This window comes from Oryza brachyantha, chromosome 2 (assembly GCF_000231095.2).
Source record: "Oryza brachyantha chromosome 2, ObraRS2, whole genome shotgun sequence".
Lineage (NCBI taxonomy): Eukaryota > Viridiplantae > Streptophyta > Magnoliopsida > Poales > Poaceae > Oryza > Oryza brachyantha.
In genome coordinates this window covers 18,555,430-18,570,607 of record NC_023164.2, presented here as the reverse complement: position 1 = coordinate 18,570,607, position 15,178 = coordinate 18,555,430, and the positions used below count along the sequence as shown (strand labels likewise).

Sequence of the window (15,178 nt, the reverse complement as noted above, 5' to 3'; positions counted from 1 at the left end):
GGCCAAAGGTGAAGACTGCAGACTAAAGAGTGAAGAGCGAGCAAACAACTGTGCAAGCACGGTCAGCCGAATTTATTGGAGTACAAATAAATAATGTAATATAAATGATTTTATTGGAGTACAAATAGATACAGAGGAGGAATATTTTTGGGTGATCATTCAAAATAGAGATATAAATTATCAAATTTGTATGAGTTGTTGGATATATGCTATTAAATACGTAAAGAAAACTTAACTTTTGGACATCTCAATGTTGCAATTATTCGTTATCAAGGCAAACTTCTTTTAACTTTAGTCGTTGTTTGTGCCAATTTTGACCGGCCTGCACGCGTAGTAAACCGTGCAAATAGGGTAAATTGTGTATATATACAGTTTTGCTCCAATATGGTCCAACATAATATGAAAGGGCTCCATGTAGAAAAATAACATGTAAATATGCAAAATAGGGTTGAAATAAATAATAATAGAAACGATTTTGTGCGCTAATACACATTTAAATTATTTGTAATATGGATTAAATATAATTAATATTGAGAGGAGATTCCATCTAAAACACAATTGGAGATCAATTTAGATTGGTATAAAAGGTACAAGAAAAAACAGAAATTTCATTTCAATATGATCTCAGAAAACAAAAACAAATGAAGCATAAAAGATGGAATAAGAACAAACAGTAATAATAAATATGTTGGAAGTATCGTTTCTAAATACAAAAAGACAATGTTTAAAACAAATTCATAGTACTAAAAATATTTTAAAGTGTATAATAATATCTAACCATAGTTTTAATACAAAATCGAGTGTTATTTGTGTAAATTAACACACATTGTAGTCCGAGCAGATAGGGTAAAATACTAAAACGTGTACACATACGATGTTGCGTGGGAGTCCATCTATAAATACAATTTGGAAACATTTAGAATCCGATTAGATTGACAGTTTTGAAATTAAAAAGAAAGAAAAAGAATATAAAAGAATCCATGGCTTAATACAATTTAGAAAACCAAATTTTGGATTAAAAATTTTAAAATAACTGATATTGAGAGACGAGTCCATCTGGAATCCAATTAGAAAAACAATTTTAGAATTAAAAAATAAAAATAATATAAAAGAGTTCATGTGTAAATAACTGATATTAAGATCTATAAATACAATTTAGAAATATGTAAAATTCATGTTAAAAATAAGTAAAATTAAGAGAAAGATCAACATATATATACAATTTGGAGGTATCTAAATTTGAATTATAAAAGTCAACATATAAATACAATTTAGAGGTATCTAAATTTGGAATTATAAATTAATTATTATGCAGAAAAGAATTTATGTGCACGTCCAATTTATAATACAGATAATGTTCCATGTAAAAATAAATTTAGGAAAATTTATATTTGAAGTAAAAATTAAAATTTAATTATTATCAAGATAAGAGATCTAGCCACGCAATATGTGCAGGTCACCATGCTTGTTTATTAAAAAGGCTAAAAAAATATTTATCTTTAGAATGTTTAATGAAATTATTTATTAAAAAGTTGTGAAAAATTAAAAAATCCCCCCTTCAGCTGGTCATTCCACCTCAGCATCATGTGGGAACACCGAACACTGGCCAAAGGTGAAGACTGAAGACTGGAGAGTGAAGAGCGAGCAAACAACTGTGCAAGCATGGTCAGCCGAGGGGCACACCCGCGCAATGTGCCTTCGTCTTCGCCTCTTCGGGCCCTTTCACCAACCCCATCCCATGGCCGCGCCGCGCGCACCAACCAGGCAACTACGGACCCCGTGCCCCGTGCGCGCGCGCGCGACCGAGCCCGCAGCCCCGACTGACGACCGCGAAATTTCGACGCCCACCCACCCCAATAGGCAACAATGGATAATACTTCTTCACTGATCCATCGAATGATTCACACGTGTTATTTGTTCGCTCTTGCACCAACTAACACCACACTGCGCTTCGTCGCACCGAGGAAAACCCAGCCGTTTTGCTGCCTTGGACCAGCAACCAAGCCGATGACCAGGCCAGACTCCTATCCACCCCAGCCAGCCTATATAAACCCGTTCACTCCCACCGTTTCTCTCCAGGAAGAGCCACACGATCCAGTGTACAACAATAGCTAGCTCTTCTCCACAACGCTGAAAGAAGCCGTTGCATTCAGCTCCTCCGATCGATCCTCTCGAGCATCCTCCTGCTCACTTGATCGGTGCGATAATCAGTTCTCTCCGGCCGGCTAGACAGTCGCAATGGCGTGCGAGAACGGTCAGGTTGCTGCCGACGGCATCGACGGCCTCTGCATTGCGGCGCCCCGTGCCGACCCGCTTAACTGGGGGAAGGCCGCGGAGGAGATGGCCGGGAGCCACCTCGACGAGGTGAAGAGGATGGTGGCGGAGTACCGCCAGCCGCTGGTGAAGATCGAGGGCGCCAGCCTGAGGATCGCGCAGGTCGCCGCCGTGGCCGCGGCCGGCGAGGCCAGGGTCGAGCTCGACGAGTCGGCTCGCGAGCGCGTCAAGGCCAGCAGCGACTGGGTGATGAACAGCATGATGAACGGCACGGACAGCTACGGTGTCACCACCGGCTTCGGCGCCACGTCCCACCGGAGGACCAAGGAGGGCGGCGCTCTGCAAAGAGAGCTCATCAGGTTCCTCAATGCCGGCGCGTTCGGCACGGGCACGGACGGCCACGTTCTGTCCGCCGAGGCCACACGCGCGGCAATGCTCGTCCGCATCAACACGCTCCTGCAGGGGTACTCGGGAATTCGCTTCGAGATCCTGGAGGCCATTGCCAAGCTGCTAAATGCCAATGTCACGCCTTGCCTGCCACTCAGGGGCACGGTGACCGCGTCCGGCGACCTGGTCCCGCTCTCCTACATAGCTGGCCTCGTCACCGGCCGCGAGAACTCTGTCGCGGTCGCTCCTGATGGCAGCAAGGTGAACGCGGCCGAGGCGTTCAAGATTGCTGGCATCCAGGGCGGCTTCTTCGAGTTGCAGCCCAAGGAAGGTCTCGCCATGGTCAATGGCACTGCCGTGGGCTCTGGCCTTGCCTCCACGGTGCTCTTTGAGGCGAACATTCTTGCAGTCCTTGCCGAGGTCTTGTCCGCCGTGTTCTGCGAGGTGATGAACGGCAAGCCGGAGTACACCGACCACCTGACACACAAACTGAAGCACCACCCTGGACAGATAGAGGCTGCTGCAATCATGGAGCACATCTTGGAGGGCAGCTCCTACATGAAGCTTGCCAAGAAGCTCGGCGAGCTCGACCCGTTGATGAAGCCGAAGCAAGACAGGTACGCGCTCCGCACGTCGCCACAGTGGCTTGGCCCGCAGATCGAAGTCATTCGTGCGGCCACCAAGTCCATTGAGCGCGAGATCAACTCCGTCAATGACAACCCGCTCATCGATGTTTCCCGCGACAAGGCGCTTCATGGCGGTAACTTCCAGGGCACGCCCATCGGTGTGTCCATGGACAACACCCGCCTTGCCATTGCAGCCATCGGCAAGCTCATGTTCGCGCAGTTCTCTGAGCTTGTGAACGACTACTACAACAATGGTCTTCCCTCCAACCTGTCCGGCGGCCGCAACCCGAGCTTGGACTACGGCTTCAAGGGCGCCGAGATCGCCATGGCTTCGTACTGCTCTGAGCTGCAGTTCTTGGGCAACCCAGTGACCAACCACGTCCAGAGCGCCGAGCAGCACAACCAGGACGTGAACTCGCTTGGTCTCATCTCCTCCAGGAAGACCGCCGAGGCCGTCGAAATCCTGAAGCTCATGTCCTCCACGTTCTTGGTCGCCCTGTGCCAGGCCATCGACCTGCGGCACATCGAGGAGAACGTCAAGAGCGCCGTCAAGAGCTGCGTGATGACGGTGGCCAGGAAGACTCTGAGCACGAGCGCCACCGGCGGCCTCCACGCCGCTCGCTTCTGCGAGAAGGACCTGCTCCAGGAGATCGACCGCGAAGCCGTGTTCGCGTACGCCGACGACCCGTGCAGCGCCAACTACCCGCTGATGAAGAAGCTGCGCGGCGTGCTCGTGGAGCGCGCCCTCGCCAACGGCGCAGCCGAGTTCAACGCGGAGACCTCGGTGTTCGCCAAGGTCGCGCAGTTCGAGGAGGAGCTCCGCGCCGCGCTGCCAAGAGCGGTGGAGGCCGCGCGGGCAGCAGTGGAGGACGGCACGGCGGCAACGCCCAACAGAATCACCAAGTGCCGCTCCTACCCGCTCTACCGGTTTGTGCGCGAGGAGCTCGGAACCGCGTACCTCACCGGCGAGAAGACGCGGTCGCCCGGCGAGGAGCTGAACAAGGTGCTCGTCGCCATCAACCAAGGCAAGCACATTGACCCGCTGCTTGAGTGTCTCAAGGAGTGGAACGGCGAGCCCCTGCCCATCTGCTAAAACCTGTACGTACATCAGAGATGAGAAGGGTACAGTCATAGTGATTTGTTTCGAGTATTGTGAGGATTATACCAGTAGAGGTAGTTGATCGAACATTTTTTATACCTTTGACCTTTGTTTTGTTAAGAATTCATTCGTGTATACTGTATTAGCTGCAATACCATAACCTGGCTAGGACTGGCCTGGCAAGCAGCTAAAGCAATTGCTATTAAGTTTTGAAGTATTATTTACGATTATTCTTTTATTTGGACTAGCAACATTTACATGTTTCAAATGTCATACAGGCAGTGTACTACTCTGTCTCACATGCTCATCTTTTCATTTATACTTAGTTTATAAACCAAAATTTAAATTTTTAACTTTTAATTTGAAGTTAATTTTGTAGGTTTTTTCACCGAAGTTTATTTTCCAGGCTTGACTTTTAGATCGCTAAGAATACATATATAAAAATTTTATTCACAAATTATTTCTTATTTGTAAACACTCTGTTTGGTTTTTTTAAAAAACAGACAATCACCCCTCAAAATATAGTCATTTTAAAATATTTAGCAGAGATTAAGTTTAAGAAGACAAATTTATATTGTCTCTTAATAAATGAATAATTGATAGGGTGACAGGTGTGTGGGAGATAAAATAGGAGTAATTTTAAATGGAAAATAATTGATGGATAAGTAGTAACATGAACGATACAAAAAAAGTATGCTATGGTATAAAATTCAAATTTTATAAATGATTATATTTTGCAAAACGATGAGTATCTAATAATAGCTTTCAAGTAAGGTAGTAGTATGTTTTTTGGTACCTATTAGTCCTACCATAACACTGAAAATAAACTCAAAGCCTCATAGGATAAAAGAACTATAATCTTGACTGCTAATAGCATGTACCTTATCTCTGACCCAAGAACCAGTTGCCAAAAAGTAGTACAATCGAAATATCATATACTACTAGAAAAACCCCATTTGATGCTATGCTCTCAGAGACTGTGCGTAGAAGTGATAAAAAAAAATTAATTAATAAAACATAATAGGGGTTGCACCATTATATAACCACTTAAATAATCTACATTTGAAGTACAGAGTACCGGGGTTTTAGGACCTACCAGGGTAACTAGGTCGAGTGTTGTTGTTTGTTGGTTGATGCGGAGTTTGCTTTCTATCCCAAGCAAAACAATGTGATTTTTTTCTATTGATATGGAAAAAAATTACAATACTATAGCCCTGAATGGCTATAATCATGAAAAAGGAAAGGACATCATGTCATGGTGACAATAACAAGCACACACTACTAAGGAAGGAGCCTAGTACATATAAGTGAGCGTTATTATGCATGACAAATAAGCGTTGGACCTAGAACACAATTGCAAAAATGAGATCTCTAAAACCATACCTGCAAGATGGTTATAACATTGAAGATACTACACTGACACTCTTGCCCGTCCGAGGGAGCCTAGATGTGGTTTTCACCTTGAGGTTCTTACTAGACAGAGAGAGGGGGGAACCTCAGGACACCCCAATAGGGTTGTGGCACACAAAGGAATCACCATTGCCAACCTAGGATTCTATTTGGTTGGACCTTTCCTGGAGCCCACCTATCTTGCTGTCGCAACCTAGTCAACACACATTGGTCCTCCACTCCTCCCGAACAATACTAGGGTGAGTTCATCGCGTCCTTACCCCATTCCCAACACTATGGAAATCCCCGCGTCCAACTATAATGATGACCGGCCTAGGTGAAAAAGATCATGGAAATTCCCAGTTGACCAAGTGTTGTTTGCTACTATTTCAGACTATTTATGTTTTAGTCATATATAGAATATGATTGTTTTGAAATTATGTATGTATCGTATTATAGTCGATACTAAATATGCAAATTGATAAATATGGTTGATTCTAGATCAAGTGAGCGTCATTTCTAATGGCGTTCTACCAATTTCAGTCGTTTCTAATTATTTTCACCCTGAATTGGCCATAGGTGGGGAGTAGCTTTATGTAAAAGTTGGGCTCAACCCTAAGGTAGATGAACTGTCGCCATTCTTGTAACTCTACGTAGCTCTAAGTCTTTCACCCAAGCAGCACTAGAACAATATTGCACCCCAAAACCACCACCTTTGCTCTCTTCCATGGAGATCCATGCAACTTGATATGGATAGACCAACCATGAGAGAGGAAAGGCTTCAAGAATAAAACGAAGATCCAAAAAAAAGAAAACAAATCTACCATCGTCTGAGCTAGCCACAACTGTGTTGGTTATCTAGTGGCACCGCACCATCCTCCCCAACCATTCTTTGTGCTCCACCCCAATACCGATGACCTTGAGACATCATCACGTGATATGATAGGTAGGAGGTGCTGACACACACTGACCAATACTCGATCTAGTTGTCCATACCAATCATCGGTGAGCTCGAGGCACCACCTCTCTACACACCTTTATCAATTGTGCACAAGCCTTCTTGTCCACATTAGATCTACTAGCTTGTCGTGTGGCTTCTAGTGGTCATATTGGCGATAGCGAGACGAAGGAGGGAGAAAAGAGGTAACGACAACAACTAGAGTACATTAGAGTTGGCTGTGTCACACAAGAGAGCAAATTTGTCGCCCCGATGGTCTTGGGTGATTGACGTGGGGAATGTCTTTTTGGATGTCGTTGCATGGCTAGTATAAGGGATTTTGTAACTGTTGATCTCAACATGACATCATTTTGTGCTAGATATCATTTTTTATTTTAGTAGTTCATTGGATATGTACATCATTTTGTGCTAGATATTATTTTTTATTTTAGTAGTTCATTGGATATGTACCTTTCGTGTTGGTGTAAAAAAAAATCCAAAAGCTATCACATCCATTGTCAGCATGATCCTAGAAAAACAGCTGTTTTGAAATTCAGTAAACATCGAAGTTTTGAAACACAATGCCAACCATTCGTGTCGAGCTCAATGAAGTTGGTTGTTTTTCTGAACTTTGCGGCAGTAATATCGCAGCGGCCCCTATCTGAAGAACGCAAGTAGGAGGTTGGTGTAATGGTGTAAGAGGTACTACATATGAATGACTTTATCCGATCGAACTTACGGGAGGAGGCCAGATACCCACCACCCTGTGTTTGGTGCGAGCTTAGTCGCCAACCACAACGGAGCAGATCGGTCTGGCCGTCAGGCTGAGTTGGTCACCATGAATTTGTTGTTACCAACCACACGCAAAAGGTGTGGATAAAAATATAAGACATCCCTTTTCAAATGGAAAAAATAACAATATTTTTTTGCGTCACATGGACGATGCATTGCGCTGTAGCTGCCTTCCCATTGAACCGGCTCTTTAATATATCCTCTCTGAAAGTGAGGAACGTGTGGAATCTTCATGGTTCAACTGTGCTCGTGCCACTCTTGTGTGCAATTGTGGGAGTGAATGATTGTTTATATCAGGTACTGTACGCACAGCATATCGCCCTGCTTAACTGTATAATATACGAGAAAAATATTGTATACAACTTGCTTCATTTTTTGTCCGAACTCTTAAAGGCACAACATAGCGTCTTGCTTTCCTTGGAAGTCCCCCTGTTGGTGCAGAATCAAATACGGCAACTTGAACCCGACGTGTCCGTACCCAAAATAAATATACAAAGAAAAAAAAAGAAGCTAATGATGCGAGTTTTCAGCCCCATTTCCTGCTGTTCATCAATTCGAGGCAACTCCGACGAATCTCGCACAGCCAAAAGAGGGTTTTTTCCAGACCACTTCGCGGTCAGTCCTGCTGTCACATGGACGATGCTCTGCGATTCGCGCTACAGAGTAGTGAACTGATCACATCATTTCATGGCGTTTTCGTGAACCACTTCCGGTCAGTCCTGCAGCGTTTAGGATCCTGCCCCTTATATTTTTCTTTTTTTACGTTTATAAATTAAAATTAAATATTTTGATTTTAAATTTAAGGTTAATTCGTATTTTTAGTATTAGTTTCTAGATTATTAACAATATGTATAAAAAATATCATAAATTATTTTTTATTTATAAATATAACGCTTGATTTTTTTTTCCGATAACAGAAACGATCGCCCTCTCTGAGTGCAGTGGTTGCGTGTGTAAAAACAGCACGAGAGCGGAACGACCGGAAGCGAAGACCGACGGACCGAGAGACCGTCCGTCCGTCAAACGTTGGCTCGTCGGAGAGGCTCCCGTCCACACAACGCGCTCCCGCCGCTCGATCGATCGCTGACGCTCGCCCCACCAACCCCCGCCAAATCGCGCAAGTCTCTCCGCCACTCCACCCACCCACCGCGCCACCAACAACAAGGCAAGCGCCGCCGCCCTGGCCCCTGGCCGCTGAACCAACAACCGGTTCGCTCCGGCTTGGCCGGTCGGCGTCGGCCCGGTCCACCGAGGCGTGGCGTGGGCGGCAGCCAGGCGGGCCACGCGTCGCGCATCGGCTCGCCGGGGAGCACGGTAGGCAGGTCCATCCGACGGCCAGTGCGTGTTCAGCGACCCAACTACCAACCCAAGGCCTGGGAGCCCGGCCGGCCCCAACCACCACCACCACCATCGTCCCCGTCGCCACGCTATTTAAGCCCCCGTTCCCCCGCCGTTCGTCTCCAAGAAGAGCCTCAGCTTCCAACTCGAGCTCTTCTTCTATACAAAAAAAAAAACTCATAATTTAGCTTGTTATACTGCTGGTAGTATACTGTTCTAGTGTTCTTCACTTGTGGTTGTGCACTACTATATCTCGATCTGTAACTAAGCTGTAATGGAGTGCGAGACCGGGCTTGTGCGCTCCCTGAACGGCGAGGGGCTGTGCATGTCGGCGCCGGCGCCGCGGGCCGACCCCCTGAACTGGGGGAAGGCGGCGGACGAGCTGGCGGGGAGCCACCTCGAGGAGGTGAAGAGGATGGTGGAGGACTTCCGGCAGCCGCTGGTGAGGATCGAGGGCGCCAGCCTGACGATCGCGCAGGTGGCCGCCGTGGCCACCGGCGCCGGCGACGCCAGGGTGGAGCTCGACGAGTCCGCCCGCGGCCGCGTCAAGGCCAGCAGCGACTGGGTCATGAGCAGCATGATGAACGGCACCGACAGCTACGGCGTCACCACCGGCTTCGGCGCCACCTCCCACCGCCGCACCAAGGAGGGCGGCGCGCTCCAGAGGGAGCTCATCAGGTGAGCAGCCGTCTGCAAGCCCGGCCCTTGCTGTTTAACTTCCATTGATCAGTCTTTACATCAGCGGTTTAGTTCTATGATTACGACGAGATCGAAGAACAGTATATATTACTAGTTTATTTGATCCCTGAGGACTTGTGGGATGAGCTAGATGCGCCTGCATGTGCTCTGGTTGCATAGTTGTGTGTCCACGGGATTCCATCATTCTCGAAGCCGAAAAAGGATTCTTTTTGGGTGTCAGCCAGCCAGGTCGCTGGTAGGACTAGCCATAAACGAACTGAAAACTTTAGTGCTATCACTAATGCTATATCCACAGCCATTATTACTACATGGTCCATCCAGCTGTAGGATTTGGGTAAATCGTCACCATCTTAACTAGTACTTCTCGCAACCATCCAAAAGAACAGAGAGTCAGAGATGCACTCTATCTCATGATCGGGTCCATCGTCCATGCGACATCTGAACCATCTACTAGTGGTAGTAGTAGTAGTAACCGCCCTATACGTTTCGACCCAACCCCACACACGATAGGTGGCACCACAAGACTCGTGTAACACGAGCGAAAGAAAAAATGAAAAAAAGAGGTGAAACGCCACGTCGATCACGACGAGGCGTCCGTTGGCGCGTCGCTAGAGCTCGCTTCTTTCGCGGGAGGATGAGAAGAGAAGGAAGCAACCTTTCCTCCTCTTTCTTTTTCTGCCATCACACACACACATAGAATTTCGGGATCTCGAGGTGGGTATCCGGGGCCTATCCAGATAGCTGCTCTGTCAAGTATCAGCGCGAGTTGTAAATTACTCTGTTTAGGTCATAAGATGTTTGTAATTTTCATTGTATTATGTGTGTGTATATATACAAACACCTATATTGATTCATCGATAAATTTAAGAAAAATAAAATATTTTATTATATGAAACGGAGAGAGCAACTCTGAAATACGTCTTGTTCGGTTCGGTCGCGGGGGCGATGGAGGGGGTTGATTAATTGATTCGGTGGAGGGTTGGCGGCGTCGCGTCACGCCATGCACGCGGGACGCCGGGACAACAAAGCGTTCGGCACCGCATAAACATCACATGGGGACGACGTGGGCGGTTTGGGCTTTCCCCGTTCATCGCGGGGAGGTTGCTCCAGCATCTCGTCGCTTCGATATACCCCCATTTCGTTTTTGTTTCCTTGGTTCAATAATTAAACGAACACGATGCAACAACAAAAAAAATTGGAGAGGAGAGATGGTCAAATAACCTGAACATGCGGGAGTTGTGGACGAGTCGCTCTAGTATTCGTATCCCAGATGATTTATATGTAGATAAGGTCCAAAAAAACACTTTGTTTTTCTTTTCTTAATTTATGCATGACGTGTATATAACAATATTGGGGTTTATTTGACCTAGCACATGGCGGTGACCGACAGTTATGCACAGCTGCACAAGTACAACTACGCGCACCTGATATTTTTGCTCCTTTATCATGGGGAACATAATTAAGCAATTATGAAACTTTAAATTAATCATGAGTCGGCACAATGGCCTTTTGTCCCGGCGGCAGTATGCAAACCGAAGAAAAAAAATCATAGTATCTCTGACCAAGTTTTTCTAAACGCGTTTAGTACTTTTTATGAGCTCTGAATTTTTTTAGTACAGTAATAGCAGTGTAAAAAAAATTGTAGCTAGAACTGAAATTGACGTGTCCCTCGATTTTTGTATTAACAGATTCCTCAATGCTGGCGCCTTCGGCACCGGCACCGACGGCCATGTTCTGCCGGCCGAGGCGACGCGCGCGGCGATGCTCGTCCGCATCAACACCCTTCTCCAAGGGTACTCCGGCATCCGCTTCGAGATCCTCGAGGCCATTGCCAAGCTGCTCAACGCCAACGTCACCCCGTGCCTGCCGCTCCGTGGCACCATCACCGCGTCCGGTGACTTGGTCCCGCTGTCCTACATCGCCGGCCTCATCACCGGCCGCCAGAACTCCCTGGCCGTCGCCCCCGATGGCAGCAAGGTGACCGCCGCCGAGGCGTTCAAGATCGCTGGCATTGAGCACGGCTTCTTTGAGTTGCAGCCCAAGGAAGGTCTTGCCATGGTGAATGGCACGGCCGTCGGCTCTGGCCTTGCGTCCACCGTGCTCTTTGAGGCGAACGTTCTTGGCATCCTCGCGGAGGTTCTGTCCGCTGTGTTCTGTGAGGTCATGACCGGCAAGCCGGAGTACACCGACCACCTGACGCACAAGCTGAAGCACCACCCTGGACAGATCGAGGCTGCCGCCATCATGGAGCACATCTTGGAAGGCAGCTCGTACATGAAGCTGGCGAAGAAGCTCGGCGAGCTCGACCCGTTGATGAAGCCGAAGCAGGACCGGTACGCGCTCCGCACGTCGCCGCAGTGGCTCGGCCCGCAGATCGAAGTCATCCGCTTCGCCACCAAGTCGATCGAGCGCGAGATCAACTCCGTCAACGACAACCCGCTCATCGACGTCTCCCGCGGCAAGGCGCTGCACGGTGGCAACTTCCAGGGCACGCCCATCGGTGTGTCCATGGACAACACGCGCCTCGCGCTTGCTGCCATCGGCAAGCTCATGTTCGCGCAGTTCTCTGAGCTCGTGAACGACTTCTACAACAACGGGCTTCCTTCCAACCTGTCCGGTGGACGCAACCCCAGCTTGGACTACGGGTTCAAGGGCGCCGAGATCGCCATGGCTTCGTACTGCTCTGAGCTGCAGTTCTTGGGCAACCCAGTGACCAACCACGTCCAGAGCGCCGAACAGCACAACCAGGACGTGAACTCGCTTGGTCTCATCTCATCCAGGAAGACCGCCGAGGCCGTCGACATCCTGAAGCTCATGTCCTCCACGTTCTTGATCGCGCTGTGCCAGGCCATCGACCTGCGCCACCTCGAGGAGAACATGAAGACCGCGGTGAAGAACTGCGTGATGCAGGTGGCCAAGAAGTCCCTGAGCTTGAACCACATGGGCGGCCTCCACATCGCCCGCTTCTGCGAGAAGGACCTGCTCACGGCGATCGACCGCGAGGCCGTCTTCGCCTACGCCGACGACCCCTGCTCCGCCAACTACCCGCTGATGCAGAAGCTCCGCGCGGTGCTCATCGAGCACGCGCTCGCCAACGGCGACGCCGAGCGCGTCCTGGAGACCTCCATCTTCGCCAAGGTCGCCGAGTTCGAGCAGCACCTCCGCGCCGCGCTGCCCAAGGAGGTGGAGGCCGCCCGCGCGGCCGTCGAGAACGGCACCCCGCTCGTCCCCAACCGGATCAAGGACTGCCGCTCGTACCCGCTCTACCGGTTCGTGCGCGAGGAGGTCGGCACCGAGTACCTCACCGGCGAGAAGACGCGGTCGCCCGGCGAGGAGCTGAACAAGGTGCTCGTCGCCATCAACGAGCGCAAGCACATCGACCCGCTGCTCGAATGCCTCAAGGAGTGGAACGGCGCGCCCCTGCCACTCTGCTGAACAGAACAAGAACACAAGCATGCAAAAAACATGAAGACGTATAGCAACAAAAAGAAAAAAGAACTGAAAGATAGAGAGCATTTCGAGAGTGTTAATGCTTTCTGTCATGTCTAGATGAAAATGATGATGATACTGTTTACGTTTATTTGTAGCTAAGTTGTTGTTACTGTTGCTGTGACTGAAACTTTTGGTGCTGTAAACTTTGTATAAGTTGGGAATGAACTAAAGTAAATTATTTTGTTTTACAATCGCTGCTTGATCTCTGAATAAGTTCTTCACATCCATTTCGTCTTGTGCTGAACCGTTCTGGAAATGCCGATCATCTGTATCCTTTTCCGATTAGTACTTCCAACTGTACCAGATCACGAAAATGCAGGAGACGCGGGCATGTTCAAGTCAGACTAATTAACTTTGCAGGTGACCAATCGCTATACCAGCATGCATTGGATTGGTCAGCTCACGAAGGTGACTGTTACAAATTGTTATTCCTACCTACCACGAGGAAAATTGGTCAGTGCCTTGGAAGCGTGGGTCTCTCACTAAGCAGTACTACGCCCGCATTCATAGTCCCAACCTGGTTCTACTTGGAATTGAATGGTGTATTGTGTAGTACTGCTTTTGAATCCTCATGGAGCCTCACCTTTTTAACTTTTACATGTGCTGATAAATTAAAATTTAGAGCTTTTTATATTATAGTTTATTTTTTATCTTGTGTTTTAGATAACTACTAATACATATATAACATTTTTATTCACAAATTAATTTTCGTTTGCAATTATATTGTTTGGTTTTTTCACTCAAAAGGTAAACAAATGACCCCATGGTAGCTAGACTTTTCCTGTTCATCAGTTGCTCTCTGTCCACCGACAGTAGGCATCATAAATAAAACTACTATTAACTCTATTAAACATCTATCTATTATATATATAATATATATATAAAGTAATAGAAAAAGGAGGCTTCACGTCGTCTCTCATGGGTTAGAAATTACCACGTTAATCGGAGAAAAAGAGAAAAATACACACCGTTAGATCACGGTGGGTCTAGATTATAACGGTGTAGATGTCTAGTTTATAATGGTGTAGATTGGTACTAAAAATTCTGAGATTAATCGAAAAAAATATGAGAAAAAAAGAAAAGGTATATTTTCTCAATCGGACATCTACATGAGAGTAAAAAAGGAAAGGAGAAAAAACTGCCATCCGTGGACGGACGGACGATGAGCTCCTCCTCCTGGCTTCACCTCGCCTGCGTGCGAGCGTGCCGCCTTGGCTTGGCCCCGGCGAATAAAAAAAAAAGGCAGAAAGAGCTATCATCACAATTCACGCTATAAATACAATTTAGAAATATCTAAAATATCTATTAAAAATAATTAGATTAAAAATATAATTTAGAAATTAAAAATAAAGAAGAGTCCATGTGTAAATATAGTTTAAAAAAATTCAAATCTCAATTATAACTTTTAAAATAATTGATATTGAGGGAAGAGTGCATCTATAAATACAATTTAGAAAAATCTAAAATTTAAAAAGAACCAGATTAGAAATACAATTTAGGAATTAAAAATAAAGAAAAAAGTCCATGTGTTAATATAGTTTAGAAAAATTCAAATCTCAATTAAAATTTTAAAATAATTGATAATGTGGGAAGATTCCATCTATAATACAATTTAGAAAGATATAAAATTCTAAAAGAACCAGATTATAACTATAATTTAGGAATTAAAAATAATAAAAAATAAAAAGAGTCCATGCGTAAATACAGTCTAGAAAAATTCAAATCCTGATTAAAAAAATTAAAATAATTGATATTGAGGAGAAAGTCTATATATAAATATAATTTAAAAATTCTGGTTAAAAAGAATCGGATTAGAAATACAATTTTGGAATTAAAAATAAAAGAGTCCATGCTTAAATAAATCTCGGATTAAAAATTTTAAAATAATTAATATTGAGGGATGAGTCCATCTATAAATACAATTTGAAAATATCTAAAATTTCTAATTAATAATTAAAAAAGTAATTATTATCAAGATAAGAGGCCTTATATAGCTACAATTTATAATGGTGCTAGCCGCGCAATATGCGCGGGCCACCATACTAGTTATGAGATTATCTGAAAAAAAGAGTAAACCTTATGAACAGGGATTATAATTTACAAGTGCCATAATTGGCTGTTTGATTTGTATTCTGGATCCTATCA

General features: G+C 46.0%; 2 protein-coding genes across 2 annotated transcripts; both read left to right on the top strand.

Annotated features, from left to right (window-relative positions):
• Positions 1-2,083: 2,083 nt before the first annotated feature.
• LOC102718239 (phenylalanine ammonia-lyase) lies at positions 2,084-4,677 on the top strand. The gene has a single exon (XM_006647481.3). The coding sequence runs from the start codon at positions 2,239-2,241 to the stop codon at positions 4,378-4,380; it is 2,142 nt and encodes a 713-aa protein (XP_006647544.1). The 5' UTR covers positions 2,084-2,238; the 3' UTR covers positions 4,381-4,677.
• Positions 4,678-8,952: 4,275 nt separating this feature from the next.
• Positions 8,953-13,224, top strand: LOC102717957 (phenylalanine ammonia-lyase-like). The gene is made up of 2 exons (XM_040521334.1): positions 8,953-9,520; positions 11,230-13,224. Exons 1-2 carry the CDS (start codon positions 9,117-9,119, stop codon positions 12,974-12,976), a joined length of 2,151 nt encoding a protein of 716 aa, XP_040377268.1. The 5' UTR covers positions 8,953-9,116; the 3' UTR covers positions 12,977-13,224.
• The last annotated feature ends 1,954 nt before the right edge of the window (positions 13,225-15,178 follow it).

Excerpts from the sequence above, each read along its gene's own strand:
- LOC102718239 (XM_006647481.3), top strand. The coding sequence starts at position 2,239 with ATGGCGTGCGAGAACGGTCAGGTTGCTGCCGACGGCATCGACGGCCTC.
- LOC102717957 (XM_040521334.1), top strand. The coding sequence starts at position 9,117 with ATGGAGTGCGAGACCGGGCTTGTGCGCTCCCTGAACGGCGAGGGGCTG. Across the intron at positions 9,521-11,229 it reads CTCCAGAGGGAGCTCATCAG|ATTCCTCAATGCTGGCGCCT; the intron begins GTGAGCAGCCGT and ends TTGTATTAACAG.